This window comes from Dendrobium catenatum, unplaced genomic scaffold, assembly GCF_001605985.2.
Source record: "Dendrobium catenatum unplaced genomic scaffold, ASM160598v2 fragScaff_scaffold_1608, whole genome shotgun sequence".
NCBI lineage: Eukaryota > Viridiplantae > Streptophyta > Magnoliopsida > Asparagales > Orchidaceae > Dendrobium > Dendrobium catenatum.
The window spans coordinates 3,760,236-3,776,409 of NW_021320070.1; the positions used below are offsets into that span (position 1 = coordinate 3,760,236).

Sequence of the window (16,174 nt, forward strand, 5' to 3'; positions counted from 1 at the left end):
CTATTGAGACTAAAATTAATCTAAAATTATTTCATCCTTAATCGAGAGTTCTCTCTTACGTAATAAGAGGGATAATTAACTATGAGTGCTTGCGCTCATAGGAAGTAAGAACCCCAGATCTTTAAACCCTGATACTATCCTCAGGGGAAATCTGGTTAATTTCAATTTGACTTAAAGGAAATGGAATCCTACAGCTGCAAAGTGGGATTCACGCACTCGTGCCATTTTTCTTGAGCCAACAGTTTCAGGTGATCCTTTTTCAATTTGTTAATAGAAACTGTAATAAGTTAGCTCATTGGTGTGCTAACCATGCTTTAAGAAGTAATTTTCTTTGGGATGTTCTAGAAATAAATAAGGTACCTCCTACCTTTTATTCTTTGTTAAAGGAGGAAAGTGATAAATCTTCTATCACTTAGTCTTTTGTACTCTTTTTTTTCCTTTTGATGCATTATGCAGTTCTTAAAAAAATTTTAAAAATTTAAATTTTTTTTACTAAAAAAGGGCTTTAAAAAGCAATAAGAAAATTGTCTCAAATAAAATCTTAATCACTAAAAACATCAGCCTCCATATGAACTTTTAGGAGAATGGATATATGAGATCCATCCTATATTAAGGAAGTGTTATTAAATTTAAATGAGAATCTAACTCTTAATAAGACAAGATCTATTTCCTTAAAAAAAAAAGATCTTATCTTGGAGATTTGTAATGCTTACTCTTAAACTATAGAGAAAAGAGATTCATGCCATCAACCCCACTAGATGATAAAGGCTTGTTTTTTTTGTTGTAGAACTAAATTTTGCTTATTAATCAGCTCACTGATTTCTATCAAGCTCAATCGAAGCCAAAGCCAAACTTTACAGCAATCTTTGATCTTCAAATCAAATTCACAATCACTCTTTGCAGAAGTTAGAACTCAACTTTCCAACCAACAGAATAAACCATTTCTATAATCAGTAGATGTAATGCCATAAAAAAAACCCTCAACTTAATAATACAAATCAAGCTTCATAATTTCAGTAGAAGATATGCGTACAATATCGCATCTGCTGCAAAATCTGACAATTCAGCTTCTGAGAGTGATGGAATAGATCATACAGTAAGTTAAGCAATCACATTAAGCAAAGCATTCAGTACAGCTTCTCTGGTTGGAAGAGCAGGAATGGCTCCCCTCTCTGTGACTGTAAGAGCTCCACATGCATTTGCAAATTTAAGAGCTTCTCTCAGTCGATCCTCATCCTGCACACATTAAAACAAAGAGTAAATCCAGCAAGAATCTGTGATACACTATAAAGCATATACATATTTCGGCAGTCTAGGTTCAATCTTAGATTTTGTTTGGGACAGTTTTTTTTATGTTTTCTAAAACGGCTTTCTATTACAAAAACTTTTAATTCATAAAATTTTTATACTAAAAAGTTGTTTTAGAAAGTAGTAAAAAAGAAGTCTCAAACAAAACCTTAAACTCATTCGATTTTAGCTAATGTCGTAGAGGATTTTCGGGGTAGACGCAAGCAGGGCAGACACAAAATTGCCATGCAAATAGGATGATAGCCTCCTATTATAATTTAGATAAACTTAAAAATAAATTATTAGAAAAATATAAGCAGATATGCAAGAAATCTTCATGGCAATTATTCACACTTGCATCAGGTTTTCATGTAAACCAAATTTAGAATGTTGGCAGCCAGATTCTTCTAATATCTGCCCTTTATAACCCGCCAGGTCCAAATGGAACTTATTGTCTGCCAGTAACATCTGCGATCCCTCTCCTCGTTCTCCGCCATCCCTTAATGGAGAGAGATTATTCTGTGCGGACACCGGACCATCCGGAGACGAATTAGTGCATACCACATCATCCGGTACATATCCGCATTACACAATAAAAGGGTGACGTGGCGCGCTCTAATTTGACTCCGTACATCCGGTGTCCGCACAGAATAATTTTTCCTATATGGAAGGGATCCATCTAATTCCTGCCAGTTGCTGTCCAACCTGCTCTAAATGGAAGGGGGAATAATTGCATACAAAACCATGTATGCATTAATGTTGATTTTTCCTGGTTGAGTGTTGTAATGTTCTGATAGTTCATCTTGTTGTAGTAAATCTAGATAATACCACTTTATTTCTATCCTAAGAATATGTATTTTTACTAAATTTTCCTTAAGAATATTGGAGTTAAGTTGTATTAAAAGTTCCAGCATTCGGCTGGATTAAAGTAGAAGAATGAAATAATAGTTTCCTAATTTCCTTTCATCTCTACCTTTCTATCTTCTAACAATCTACTCAAATAAAAAACTAAATGTTTATTTCTTAATCAACTAAGCAAATATCTCAAGTCATTTATGAAACCTGTACAGACAAAGAGAAAAAAAATATAAGCCAACTCAAAAAGCTCTTTGTTAAGTCACTGCCCTCTCAGTAACCCATTGTCTGATTGCTTTTCGCTCACCTACTCGCTCACTCATTGTTGTTCCCACATCAATACGTGCATATCCCTCACGGACGTACTCAATTGTTGCTTTTCCCAAATTAATTCAATCAGCTGTTTTTTGCTGTTTGGAGGCCAGATTCGCGTCAAACTTGTTGCTCTTTGCTATTGGAGCATAAATTCAGGTTCCCATTGTAGGAAGGAAGATAGAATTGTTGGAAGGGGAGATCTGACAATTAAAAACTGTAATTTCAGATCTCCATGCTCAACTTTCAGAAGTCAAAATTCAATTTCAGCCCTCCAAGAAAAGATAGATGAGAATTTTTTCGGCCTGGGGGAGATGTTGAAGAAGTTGCTCGAGGGCCAATTCAAAACGACATCATCAATGGCGAGGGAAGCCTCTGGCAACCCAGGAAGCGGGGAAAACTCTAATCCAATAAGGCAAAGAGAAGATCAGGAAATGGAGACTCAAAAGAGAGAAGAGAGAATACCTCTCCTAGAACCTATTCCTAGGGAAGAGCTAGGTAGAGGGTATGAATAGAGACATGAGGAGGTAGGGAAAGAACGAAGATGTGATTATTTGGAGAGGAGAGGAGCGAGATTTGAAAGGCAAAGGGATAATTATGATCAAAGGGGGCTGAATTTGAAAGATGAAGGGTTTGTTATGATCCAAGGGGGGGCTGAATTTGAAAGGTGAATGTGTGAATTTGATTAAAGGTTTGAGTATGAATGTAGAAGAGATGATTGGGGCACTTGGGGGGAACCACCCGCTTGGGTAAGGAGAAATTATGAAGGGAACATAGGGAACATAGGCGATTTGAGGGTGAAGAAGTTGAAGATGTGTACTTTTGAGGGAGAGGATATCCATGAGTGGATCTACAAAGTGGAAATGTACTTTATCATCAACAGGTTGACGGAGGGGGAGAGACTAATGAAAACTGGGATGTGCTTGGAAGGGAAAGCTTTAGCATGGTACCAGAGGAGGGATACGAGACGATTGATAAGGACCTGGAGGGAGTTTAAGGACTGCCAGTTGGAACATTTTCAAACCAGCAAGGGAGGGGACTTCTATGAGCAGTTCTTCGCTTTGATATAGGAGGGGGCAGTGGTGAAGTACCGTGAGCAATTCGAGTGCCTTGCCAGTAGGTTGGATCAGCTTCCAAAGATTGTACTGGAGGGGAACTTTATGAAGGGACTGAAACCAAAGATTCACGCAGCGATTAAAGTGATGAGGCCTCGTGACTTGGGAGAGGCTATGGAGCTAACTCAGTAGGTGGAGGATCAGAGGCACCTAGAGAGAGAAACAAGAGGCAGCAGCTCGGGAGGCTCATATAAGATTACCACCATCTTTTTGGCACCCAAGGAGCCAGCATTGGATACTCTCAGGAAGACTTTGAAGGAGAAGACTAGAGGAAGACCTGGGGATAACTTCAAAAAGCACACATAGCAGTTATTTTGGCATCATAGAAACTAGATAGACAACGTAGAATTTTATTAACTTTTCAGAATTGATAAGTTCTCTACCTAATGCAGGCAAGGAAGTGATAATTTGGGTGAACCTAATATACATTTCAGAAATAGATTCATTAGGTTTCATGTGAAATAATTCATAATCATGGAGTAGAATGTTCAAGCTAGATTAGTCCACTTTATTTGTTCCTTCATAGGTTATGCAAAGTTTATCCAAATTTTTTTTCAGTTGTGCAAGTAGATACAAGCATATAATATTCATATTTTAATGCACAAAAAAGTCATTTAAATATTTTGCATTTAATTGAGTTAAATCTCTATCCTCTATGCTTTATTTAGAAAAAGGTAGTTCAACTTTAATACCATTTATAAATTGAGAAGATGTGGAATATCCTTACTGAACTAACATCCATATACAATAATCTATAAATTGCAAGAAAGTAAACATGCGAATTTTTCAAAAATAAAAAAGAATGTTATCAAATAAAAATGGTCGAGTAATTAAATACCCTTTCACAGTATTACGATTACCAAAGTTAGCCATTAATTGTTTTAAAAAAAAATTTAAAACTTAGTTTTTGAATCCTGTTTTGATACCACTTGAAAGTTCGTGAAGGTTGTTAAACCTCAAAGAACCATCTCGAGGCTAACCAAGAGGGGGTGAATTGGTTATTTTAAAAAAGTTAAACAAAATAAAAATCTTTTGTAGACTTTTTAATATATGAAAATAACACCTAAATCCCCTAATGCGGAAGCAGATTAATTTCACAATAACAAAAATCAGAGTTTGTTAAACACACAGTAAATCACAGAAAAATAAAAGTGCAGAATAATAAGAAAAAAAGAAAAAAAAAACTTATAACCTGACCTATGTCCACTCCCTAGAAACCTCCTTTCTAGGTATTGCACAAAAGTAGTGTCTCTTCTTTTGCCCCCACAGTAAGGTGGATAAGCTCTTACAAAATCTTTTCATCAACCCAGTGAAGATAGAGAACATGAAATCCTTTTTTCACCCTCCTGGTGAAAGCAAACAACTTAGAATCCTTTTTCACCCTCCTGGTGATGGAAAAGAACCAAGAATCCTTTTTCTCCCTCTTGGAGATGACAGAGAACCAAGACTTAGTGCTATAAAATGTCTCCCCGGAGCCACCAAAAGAATTAAGGCAAAAGCTTGAAGAAGACAGGGAAGAACCTTGCTTGGAGTAACCTTGTGAATCCCTCACAACTCTCCCTCATAACCAACTCTCCCTCTCTTCTCTCCCAAATCACTCCTTAACCCCCTCTCTATGCTCTCTAAAGACACTTAGCAACAGAAGTCTTCGAAGCAAGTCTCAGTAAGAGTTTAACTAGAGAGCCTCTCAAAAAGTACTTAATTTTAATCCGTCGAGACTCTGGTCGTCTAGTACGATCCAAGATCATCATGTACGATTAGTTCAAAGTACTCCTATTAGTACTATACAAGGAGACAAACCCTATACAATAAGTTCAAAGAGATGAACTAATCGTTCTGGATGATGGAGAACATCATCCAATATGATTAGAACAAAACAACATTTTTAAACAATACGAAATGTATTGCTTTTACGATCGATTCAAGAGTTTGTACTGATCATCCAGTACGATAGGCGACGATTTAATTATCGTCCGATGCAGAGCTCGGTTCGTACAGTAAATTGGGGGTCCTTCCTGTATGATTAGTTGTAAAACTATGGTATTTCGTCTAGGATGATAGGTGACAATTTAATTATCATCCCATGAATTGCTCGGGTTGGACAGTACGATCATCACTAATCGTCCTATATAACTTGATTGAATAAATTACCATAATTGTTTTTATAATCACAGGATCAATTTATGCATGATTGTCATATATCGTACAGTACGATGCATATCATTTATTAGACATAGATTTTGAATTTTAAAATATTATATAAATTGTGATTGACGGCTATTTTATTAATTATATGTGATCGTCTTGTACGATAGGGATCGTACAGTACGATGAATTTAATCAATTTTACTTATCACAGGTCCCCTAATTAGGGTTTTTTGGATAGCTAATCATCCAGTACGATATAAATCATATGGTACGATTAGTTCAGAAAACACTTATTCCTAACTCACTAACTCATCCCCTTGAGTGTGTGTGTGGAGGTTACTTAGCTTTAGGATCTACCAAAATACAAGATTGACTCAAGAAAAGTAAAAAGTACAAAAAAGATTGAAAATACAAACTTTAATCCTAGTCTACCCAATCTTTAGCTGATTGAGATTGCAGGTGAATTGTGGATCTGAAATGTTAGTGAGCAAACAAAAAATTAGATATGTAATAAATTCAATTATCAAGAGCTATCATAGTTAAAAATTCAATAATATTTGTTATCATCAAAATTACAAGACTTGCTTCCAGATTTGCAACACACCCAGCAGGCCTATACTTATTGATGGGACCTCTCATCTCAGTCTACCACTCAGAGAGCCTAGCCCCCCTTTACCAACTCATGCAGCTAGTAGCCCACAGTTATACTCTCCAGACCCCCATTTTCCTTCGTCAGACACCACGCAGAGTTCTCCCTTCTACCCTTACTACCCACCCCCACCTCATGGTGGCCCTCCTACTTATTAATATCAATCATATGTCGCGCCATACTATCCTCCACCACCCCCTCAGCTAGTTACACGTGGACCTTTCACCTTATATTGTTAATATGCAATTAAAATAGAATAAATATTTTTTTCACCTAACATATTTCTTGCAGGTTTCACCCATTAAAACAACTAACACATAAAATACGGAACATAATACGGAGCAATTACGATGCTCATATTTCTTGGAAGAAAGTCCAAAAAGAAGTGCTGGACATGTGATTTAGAGAGCTTGAGATTACTTATTATACAAATATATTCTATATTATATCTTTTTTACTTGAGCTAACAAAAAATATATATACTATATTTTATGTTTTTAAATGCAAAAACACTACAGGAAATTCATCAATTACCGGCGGTCTGTTGACCGGCGGTTATGTAATCGCCAGTATTAACGACGGCTTAACCGGCAGTTAGACCGCCGGTGTTTACCAGTGGCCTAACCAGCAGTTATTTAATTTAATGTTGCCAGAATTAGCGGCGATCAAATAACCGCCAGTTAGTCTGCCGGCATTAGTTCTTACCGGTGCTTTACCGGCAGTTTAAACCACCTATGTTAAGTGAATTATTTACGGCGGTCTTAACCGCCGGAAAATGCCCTAAAATAAGCCGTCCCGAGCCTTCCATTTCATTTACTCGCTTGCTCCTCTCTCTCCTGTGCGACACTCGCCCCCATCTCCTCCGTCCTCTCGCGATCGAGACGCACCATCCGGCCGCCGACAAGGTCCCTCCGGATGAAGTTCTCGCCCCCACTCTGGCATCAAAGCAAGGCCGAAGATCTCGCCCCGCTCCCCGCTCCTGCGCGAAACCGACCTCCGAGTGTCATTAAGGTGAACTATTGGTAATATATTTCTTAATATGATTGGAAACTAGGTTATTGAAAATATATGCATCATACATTAATGGTTAATGAATGCTAAATGCTTATCATGGATAGGGTTTAAGGAATGATTGATAAGATTAACAAATAATGGATGATATTAGGTTATTAACTTAATCATTCTTTTGATAAAATTGGCAGGAAGAGAAGTGTCAACTATTGGTGATTAATAATGTTATACAATAATTAGTAGGCGTTAGGCTATAATGTATGCCCGACTTGATTTCTCTTCTATTGTAGAAATAGATAAAGCAACCAAGAAGATATACATTGAATGTTGGTGTATTGTGGACAATAGTTATTGATAAACATCGAGTGAAAGTCAATGGAAAACATAAGAAATTAGGCAATAATGGGTGGTTATGTTAGTCATTTTATTAATAGTTATGGATATTGGGACATCAGGAAGACAAGTGTCAATCATTAGTGGCTAATTAATGGGTAATGAAAATCAATCATTTGTGAATGTCGAGAAACAATTGATGAGAAATATTTTAAACAAGTTGATGGTGGACATTTAGCATGGACATTTAGCTAATATTAGCCGCCGGAAGATTACTATTACTGCCGGTAGTTTCCGGCGATTCTCCGGCGATACGCCGGCAGTGGCGCCGCCGATAATTCCTTCGGTTATGACCGCCGGTATATTACCGACAATATGCCGACGGTTTGGCAGCCGGAAAAATCCGACTAAACCGGTGGTTAAAAAGCCGGTATGGCGCCACTAAATAACCGGCGTTATGACCGCCGGAAAACTACCGGCGGTACGATCCGCCGGTAAACCACCGAAAACGATTTCCTACGCGGTTTTTACCGGCGGATTTTAAACCGCCGCAAAGCCGCCAGTTTTTTCCAAAACCGCCGAAAAGCTTATGATAACTGCCGGAACAAGCCGTCGGTACTAAGTGATTTTCCTGTAGTGAAATATTTTTGTTGGTTGCCCTAGCACGATGATAAAATCAGAAAGAATTTTGAGAAGCATGGGTCAACTCAAATGTGAGACATGTTTACATATATTAGAAAGTCAGGTGAGCGAACACTCTAGATTGGTGAGATTGTATTGTCTAAGTTGAACAGTGCTTGAGGTAATTCAGAGAATAGCAAGAGGGACTATAATAGACAGAACAGAGCTTCTGATGTTGGGGGCATGGGTAGTTCCCTTCATAATAGGGGTTCAGCTCCACATACTGAACATAGGCGACGTTTGGTAAGAAATTTTAAAACCTTGTAATAATTTACTTTAATATGAATTTTAATGTCAGTCTATTACAGAAAGAGATGCTGGGAAGAGAACTGACCCTTGTTGAATTGCACAGTCATACCCACAGGTGATAGGAGGACCAACAATGGGTTGATGAGAGAGCAAGGAAAGCCTATATAAATATATAAGCTTAACATTTTTTATGTCATGTCTAAATTGCTTAAGGCCTCGTTTGATTAGGCTTTTTTTCTCCGTTTTCGTTTGAATAAGCCGAAATCAATTAGTATTTACTGTTTGGAATCAAAGCTTAACAATAATTCCTTTTTAATAAACATCATTTTTTCGTAGGTTACAGGCTTCGTTTGATTCGGTTTATGCTTTCATAAAAATGAGTTTTAGAAAAGGAGGTTGAGAAAAAGCCGTTCAATAAAATGGAGTTTCAATAATGAGATATGTTTGACTAATATTTTTAAAAGTGCTTATTAATACTTGAAAGTAATTTTAAATTGTTTGTTTAGGAGTTTTGCTTTTGAGATTTTATTATAAAAGACATTTTGTGACCGAAACTCCGTTTTGTGACCGAAGAAGCAGATACGAAAAGAATTTTGTAACCGCCGAAAACATGATGTTTATTAAAAAGGAATTATTGTTAAGCTTTGATTTCAAACAGTAAATACTAATTGATTTCGGCTTATTCAAACGGAAACGGAGAAAAAAAGCCTAATCAAACGAGGCCACAAAATTCTTTTCGTATCTGGTTCTTCGGTCACAAAACGGAGTTTCGGTCACAAAATGTCTTTTATAATAAAATCTCAAAAGCAAAACTCCTAAACAAACAATTTAAAATTACTTTCAAGTATTAATAAGCACTTTTAAAAATATTAGTCAAACATATCTTATTATTGAAACTCCATTTTATTGAACGGCTTTTTCTCAACCTCCTTTTCTAAAACTCATTTTTATGAAAGCATAAACCAAATCAAACGAAGCCTAAATTTTTATTATCTTTATAGGAGGAGTATACAAGGCTTTGAGAGAGCCAGACTGCAGTAAGTGAGGCTTCTTCTAGCAGATCAGCATAATATTTTGATTATCGTATTTGGTCACAAGAGGTAGGAGGAATGCAACATGGTAGGGTATATGGTTTAGGCTTGCAAACCTATATGCATATGAGGGGCAGATATCTGGTGGCTACAGCTTCTCAGCAAGTACTCATGAGTCCTTATATAGCCAACAGGTACCTGCCCTTACAGCCGAGATAGAGCAGGTCAGGAAATCACAAGCTAACGGACAGATGCAGATGTAGATGCAGCAGCAGATGCAGAAGTAGATGCAGCAGCAGATGCAGATGTAGATGCAGCAGCAAATGCAAATGTAGTAAACCCAATTATTGGATAAAATGCAAAAAACGAGGGAGCAATTCGGTGGAAAGAAGGCAATTTCAGCAGAGGAGGATACTGATTCAGATTAGATGTTATGTAGTTTTTTCTAGACATCTATACTTATTTGTTTTTTGACATTTGTGTAGTTTTAAATTAATAAACTTTAAATTTCATTTTAAACTATTTGATTAATTAATTTTGAATGTATATTTATGTTTATATATTTATGTTCAATATTTGGTGATGTTTTTTATTAGAGGTTTACGTTTAAATGAATATAGTATTAGAATTTTTGTATGCAGTTTGTATTGTAGAAAATAATTTCCTATGAAACTTCCTTAGAATTTTTTGTTTATACTACAGGTTTCCGGCAAATTATCCGTAGGAAATTCGCCGAAAAATACGATACGACAAAATGTATATAAATTTCTGGTGGATTCATTATGCCGGTAGTTCCGACAAATAATCTTTCAGTTTTATTCGTCGATAATAGTCTGGAGAATAGGGCGGCAGATTATTCGCCGATAATTCCGTCGTAACAATTCAGCAAAAAATACCGATGAATATAACGACATAATTCATTCGAAGAAAATGACGCACTTCATTTTTTTTGTCGGAATTGCACTGGAAAATCAGCTTGTGGATATATTTCGCCAGAAAATAATTTCCGACGAACAAATTACCATCATATGAAAATCCGTCAGAAATTCGACGGAAAAGAAAGATTTCCGGCGGATTTCCCATGTTACCGGCGGATTTTGTCTGCCGGTAATAGGTAATTTTCCTATAATGCATTGAATTTGTTATAACATTATAGAATGGACTTATGAAACTATCCCAAAGTTAGGGAAAAAAAAGTGTAGAGTAACTAGGAGAGAGAAAACCAAAGATTTTGAGCTGAGTTACTTTAGCATCAAAATGCTTAAAAGCAAAAAAAAAATTGATATTATTAATAAATAAAAATAAAACATGTATTTTATGTGTTGGATTATGTTAATTACTACTATACATACTCTTTCTTAGTCTCTCTTGGCTGAGATTATGAAAAAATTGACCGGTCGTAATAAAGAAAAAGCAGTTACTAGTCAATCCATGCCCCTCCTATGATTAGGTAAAGTAGTTTTTTGTGGTTGTTAGGGCGCTAAAGAATAACTAACTCAGATTAGAGAATAATCTGGCAAGATTGGAATAGAAATTGGAGGTTATAAGCAATTTCTTCATAGTTGATCTTGTATAAAAGAAAATGAAGGAGAATGGAGGATATCGGGCAACTCCTTGAAACTAACCCATTCATGTTGAGACTAAGGATGAGGTGAAAAAGGACAAGGAGGCTAGTTTAGAGGTTCTTGTCACTAATTTTTCATTAATAATGTGCTGCAAGAGATGAGAGTTCTTAGCTTATCTCTTGTTATTGTATGTACATATAATATGGTGAAATTGGCAAAATATATTATTTCATCTCTTGTTGTTGTTTCTAGTGATGATGTGAAGTTAATAGATTATTAGAGAAAAAAAAACAAAGAAGTACCTTATTAAAGATATCAAAGATCAATCAGGCATGACGATACAAGCCAATGAATATATAAGCCACTAATTCCCTTCCCCCGATTGATTAAAAATGATTATCTTTCTTTAAGGCTTTGTTATCATGTTGAAAGATAACTCTAAAGAGAGTGAAATATGAGTGGGTAGTGGAAGCATGCCATGATTTTTATAATTATATACAACATCGATGTTACCTAATAAGATAATGAAGACTTTCTATTAGTATATTATTAGAATAAGTTTTTAACCATATGATTGCATTGCATTGCGTATTGTAATTTTATTATTATTTTTTTTTTTTGGTAGTGCATAGATACATTATGTTACCTATAAGATAATGAAGATGATGTTTCCCAAACTCTTATTGATTAGGCATTATTAACCTTGATGAACTATTAAATCAATATTATAGAACAATGATCTCTACATACAACAAGTTGAATAGAAAAGACTCTTTAAAGTGGCTCAGAGCTACACTTATATTCGTGGTTAGAGATGAAGAAAAGTTCTTAAGGTTTTGGGTTGATAGAAATCTCATATATTATCCAATAAATTAGAACACAGTTTATTAGATAGTATGTGAGATCTCAAAACCTTTGAAGAGCATGAGGTCATATAGCTATGATCCAACTTGTGCTTAAAAGTAGACCTTACAAACAATTATGATTTTTTTTTTTTTGTTATCACTTCATTGGATTGGTTGAGTTATCAAAATTATTTAATCATAAGAATAATCTTTCTTCATTCAAATGTCCTTAGAACTTGTTGACCTCAACGGTTAAGACAAAAAAAGAAGAAGAAAAAATGCCTAAAATCATTACCTGTGCGTGAAGCCCATCCCGAATCCCTGGCAGAAATCCTGCTTACACCCTATCGGCAGTCTGCAACGGCGCCGAATAGTCCTATCGCAAGCCTGCAGGGATCTTCTCGATCGCACACCCAGTTGAGTCGTTAAATACGACGCCAAAGGAACCTCCTCTCAGTTTTTTTTCTTCCACACTTGCCTCCCACACGATCCCGAGCTCCTCCCTCTTCCATTCGCAAATCCCACAGACGTGAATCCTCTGCTCCCCACGACTCGCCTCTCGCACGACCCCGTCGCCACTTCCGATCCAACTCTCGCCGACCTCCCGACTCCACATCCGACCGAACTCCACCGCTTGGTCCTCAATCCTTCGGCACAGAGAGAGAGAGAGAGAGAGAGACAGAGAGAGAGGGGAGAAGCCAACCTACCCGAGCCCTTCTCCGGCTCCTTCATGCCCTTCGACTTCGCTCCTTCCACGGCTACCCTTCCAGTCGGATAAGAAGTTACGACATTTTCGATCGGAAGCAACCACGGAGAGCTCACTGGCTGTGACGGTAACATCTACCTTTCACGTGCTTCTTTCGGCCAAATCCCGTTGCCGAGCAGCCCTTTGGGCTTTTTTCTTTTCCTTTTTTTTTTATATATATTATAATTACTAATTTATTTTTAATTAATTAGTTTTGATTATAAATTAGTAGTAATTAATTAAATTTAATTTCAATTAATTAAGTTAATTATAATTAATACCTATTAATTAAAATTAATTATGTTTAATTAGATTTAATTATGATTAATAATTAATTCAAAATTAATTTTAATTAGGTATATATTAGATTAACTTGCTTTATTTTACTAATGTAATTATTAATATTATAAATTATAATCATTAATTAATCAATTAATTATTGTTTGAATTTTTTAAAATATTAATTTAATTATTATCAATGATAATTAGTGAAATTTAATTATAATTAATTATTTTTTAATTATAATCTAAGTCATAGATTAATTCAGTGTTAATTATGGATAATGTACTTTAATTATGATTATTATTAATTAAGTTATGTATTAATTAATAATATTATAAATCTAATTATAATTATTCTAATTTATTATTATTATTATGTATTTTAATTATAGACTTTGTTTAAAAAGAAAGAAATGTGCAAGGTGCTCCTCTACTCTGTTCCTTCACTGTTCGTGTAGACCAGGTAAAACCGCCCAGGTCACGCCTTTGGTGTGCGTGGTGGATGGGACCGTGCGACACCAACGACGAGGAAGGGGAGAGACCCCTCAATCCACGTGCCAACCACGACAACCCCGCGAAGGTATGAAATTTTCTAAACTCAAAACCCCACTTCAATGTTCGTGGCAGACCGAAAAACTGCCCCAAGCACGCCATTGGTGCGCGTGGTGGGATGGGACCCCGGTGCGGCACCTACGGCGAGGCGGAGCCACTCATAAGTACCTCCGAGCGGGGAGAAATCAAAAATTGCTTTTCAAATAAAAATGCTTTTTAAAACCCCATGCACGCCTTTGTTGAGCGTGGTGGGAGAAAAAAAATAAAAAATACCGCCGCGGTGTCTCACAAACACCAACCGTACACGTCTTTGTTGACGTGGCGGGTAGGCAGCCTCTTGATTTTTTCCCCTTAACGGGGGAGACGCCGAGAGGCTGCCAAATTTTTGTCTGAAATACAGACAAGGACTTTGAACAAAATGGGACTTGTGGACTTGATTCAATCTACTTAAAATGAACTTGAATAATATAAAAGAAATTGATTGAAGTCAAATAGCACATAACTTGGACTCTCATTTGAACTTCAACAATGACTCGACCTATATGAACTTGAATTTGCAAGATGAACTTTGACATTGAACTCAAAACTTGTGGACATCGAACTTGAATCAAACTTGAACTCTCATTTGAACTCGAACTTGGACTTTGCAAGATCATAAGGGACTTTGATTTGGGACTTGAGCTTGCTAGTTGAATGTTTGGACACAAAATGATTAAACAAAATACTTGAATCTAAATGAAATAAGTTCATACTTGAACTTGATTGGAATACTAAGTATAGCATAAATCTTTTGGGCTCTAACCCAAATGAACAAAGGACTTATATTGAAACTTCGCCAGACTTGAGCAAACTATAAATGACATGGACTTGATTGAATCAAGTAAGAATCATATGAATTTACAATTTGGACAGCAGGGGACTCGTGATGGAGGAAGTTTCAAGCAAATGAAAGCTTCAAATGTGTTTCATAATTCATGCATAAACCTATAACGAGTGAAAACTAAAATACAAACAAGGACTTATGACATGCGGTGTAAATCACATATGAATGATGAGCAATAAATAACAAACCATTTGGATGCATGCAATTAGAAGTGTGTGATGGATATGATGATATGTTAGCCATCATATATGCTCACAAGTAAAATAAGAGAGTTGTGAAGAAAATAATCTCCTTGGCACCAAGCAATCATTAATTGACAAACACATGTGACAATCTCTTATGAATATTAAAAGACATGCAACAAACACATGCACTACATACCGTGTAGTAAGAGGCAATAACTAATACATTTTTAAAAATGAGACTTAAAAGGCATGGTTAGAAAATATTAAAAATGACATTTTTAAATTTAAATAAAAATTTGACTCTTAATAGGACACAATGAAGAAAAATGATTCATGTAGCCGATCTCATATAGTGGGATAAAGGTTTATTGTTGTTGTTGTTATTGTTCATCTTTTTTATTTATCAATAGAGAGCTACTATATTATAGTCAAAGATATTAAGTTGCTTTCAATATCTTAAACAATCTGAAACCCTATTTCCAAAATATACAACAACAACAACAACAATAACATCAAGCCTTTATCCCACACGTGGGGTCGGCTACATGAATCCTTTTTCTCCATTGTGTCCTATTAAAAGTCAAGTACTCGTTTAAATCTAATAAAGAAAGGTCATTCCTAATATTTTCTAACCAAGTCTTTTTAGGTCTACCCCTACCTTTCTTAACATAAGTCAAATCTAATACCTCTACTCTCCTAACCGGGTCATCGGAAGGCCGCCGTTTTATGTGACCAAACCATCTAAGGTGACTCTCTCTAATCTTATCTTCTACAGGAGCTACTCCAACCTTTCCACGTATATGCTCATTTCGTATCCTATCTCTAAGGGTAAAGACACTCATCCACCTGAGCATCCTCATCTCTGCCACACTTAACTTAGAATTATGCTTCTCTTTTAATGGTGTCATTATAGTTCGACAAGTTTTACGCTGGCTGTCGACTACCTAACGCAACCCTCCACTTTTCTCATTTCCAAAATATATAAAAATAAAATCATGTTATTACAAGTGGTGATAGTGCATGATACACATGAAGGTCTCTCAATTATTATTAACAAAATAAAAGCTGTAAAGTTGTCCTTCAAAAGTTGACTATTATTATTAAATTTTTCAAGTTATATTTATAACATGACAAAAGAGTTTTGAAGCACCGGTAACTTGAACAATAAAACTAGTTGCAAATTTGCAATTCATATTCTCATATGAAAATTTTTAGTCTTATATGAGCTCAAGTATCGGGTAGTAAAAGGTTGAGGATCACAAAAAATAATAATATTTAGAAAATGGTTAAAATTAGAAATAAAGGATTATAAAATATTTAGAGAGATGATGAAAGCAGCATACATTGAAGATAAGATGGCGACAAAAAGACTAACGTGGTTTGGACATGAAAAAACGAAGGGTAAAATTTTACTAATAATTTGGTTAGATAAATTTAGTATTGAAG

At 35.7% G+C, this 16,174-nt stretch overlaps 1 protein-coding gene across 2 annotated transcripts in view; it reads right to left on the bottom strand.

Annotated features, from left to right (window-relative positions):
* Positions 1–969: 969 nt before the first annotated feature.
* Positions 970–16,174, bottom strand: part of LOC110105696 (probable fructokinase-6, chloroplastic) — a 29,589-nt gene continuing 14,384 nt past the window's right edge. Inside the window, exon 7 of one of the 2 annotated variants that reach the window (XM_028700872.1) lies at positions 970–1,236. In XM_028700872.1, coding sequence (XP_028556705.1) covers positions 1,102–1,236 — 135 coding nt within the window. In that variant the 3' untranslated portion in view covers positions 970–1,101. The remainder of the gene's footprint in view (positions 1,237–16,174) is intronic. The other variant, XR_003703083.1, reaches the window with a different exon arrangement.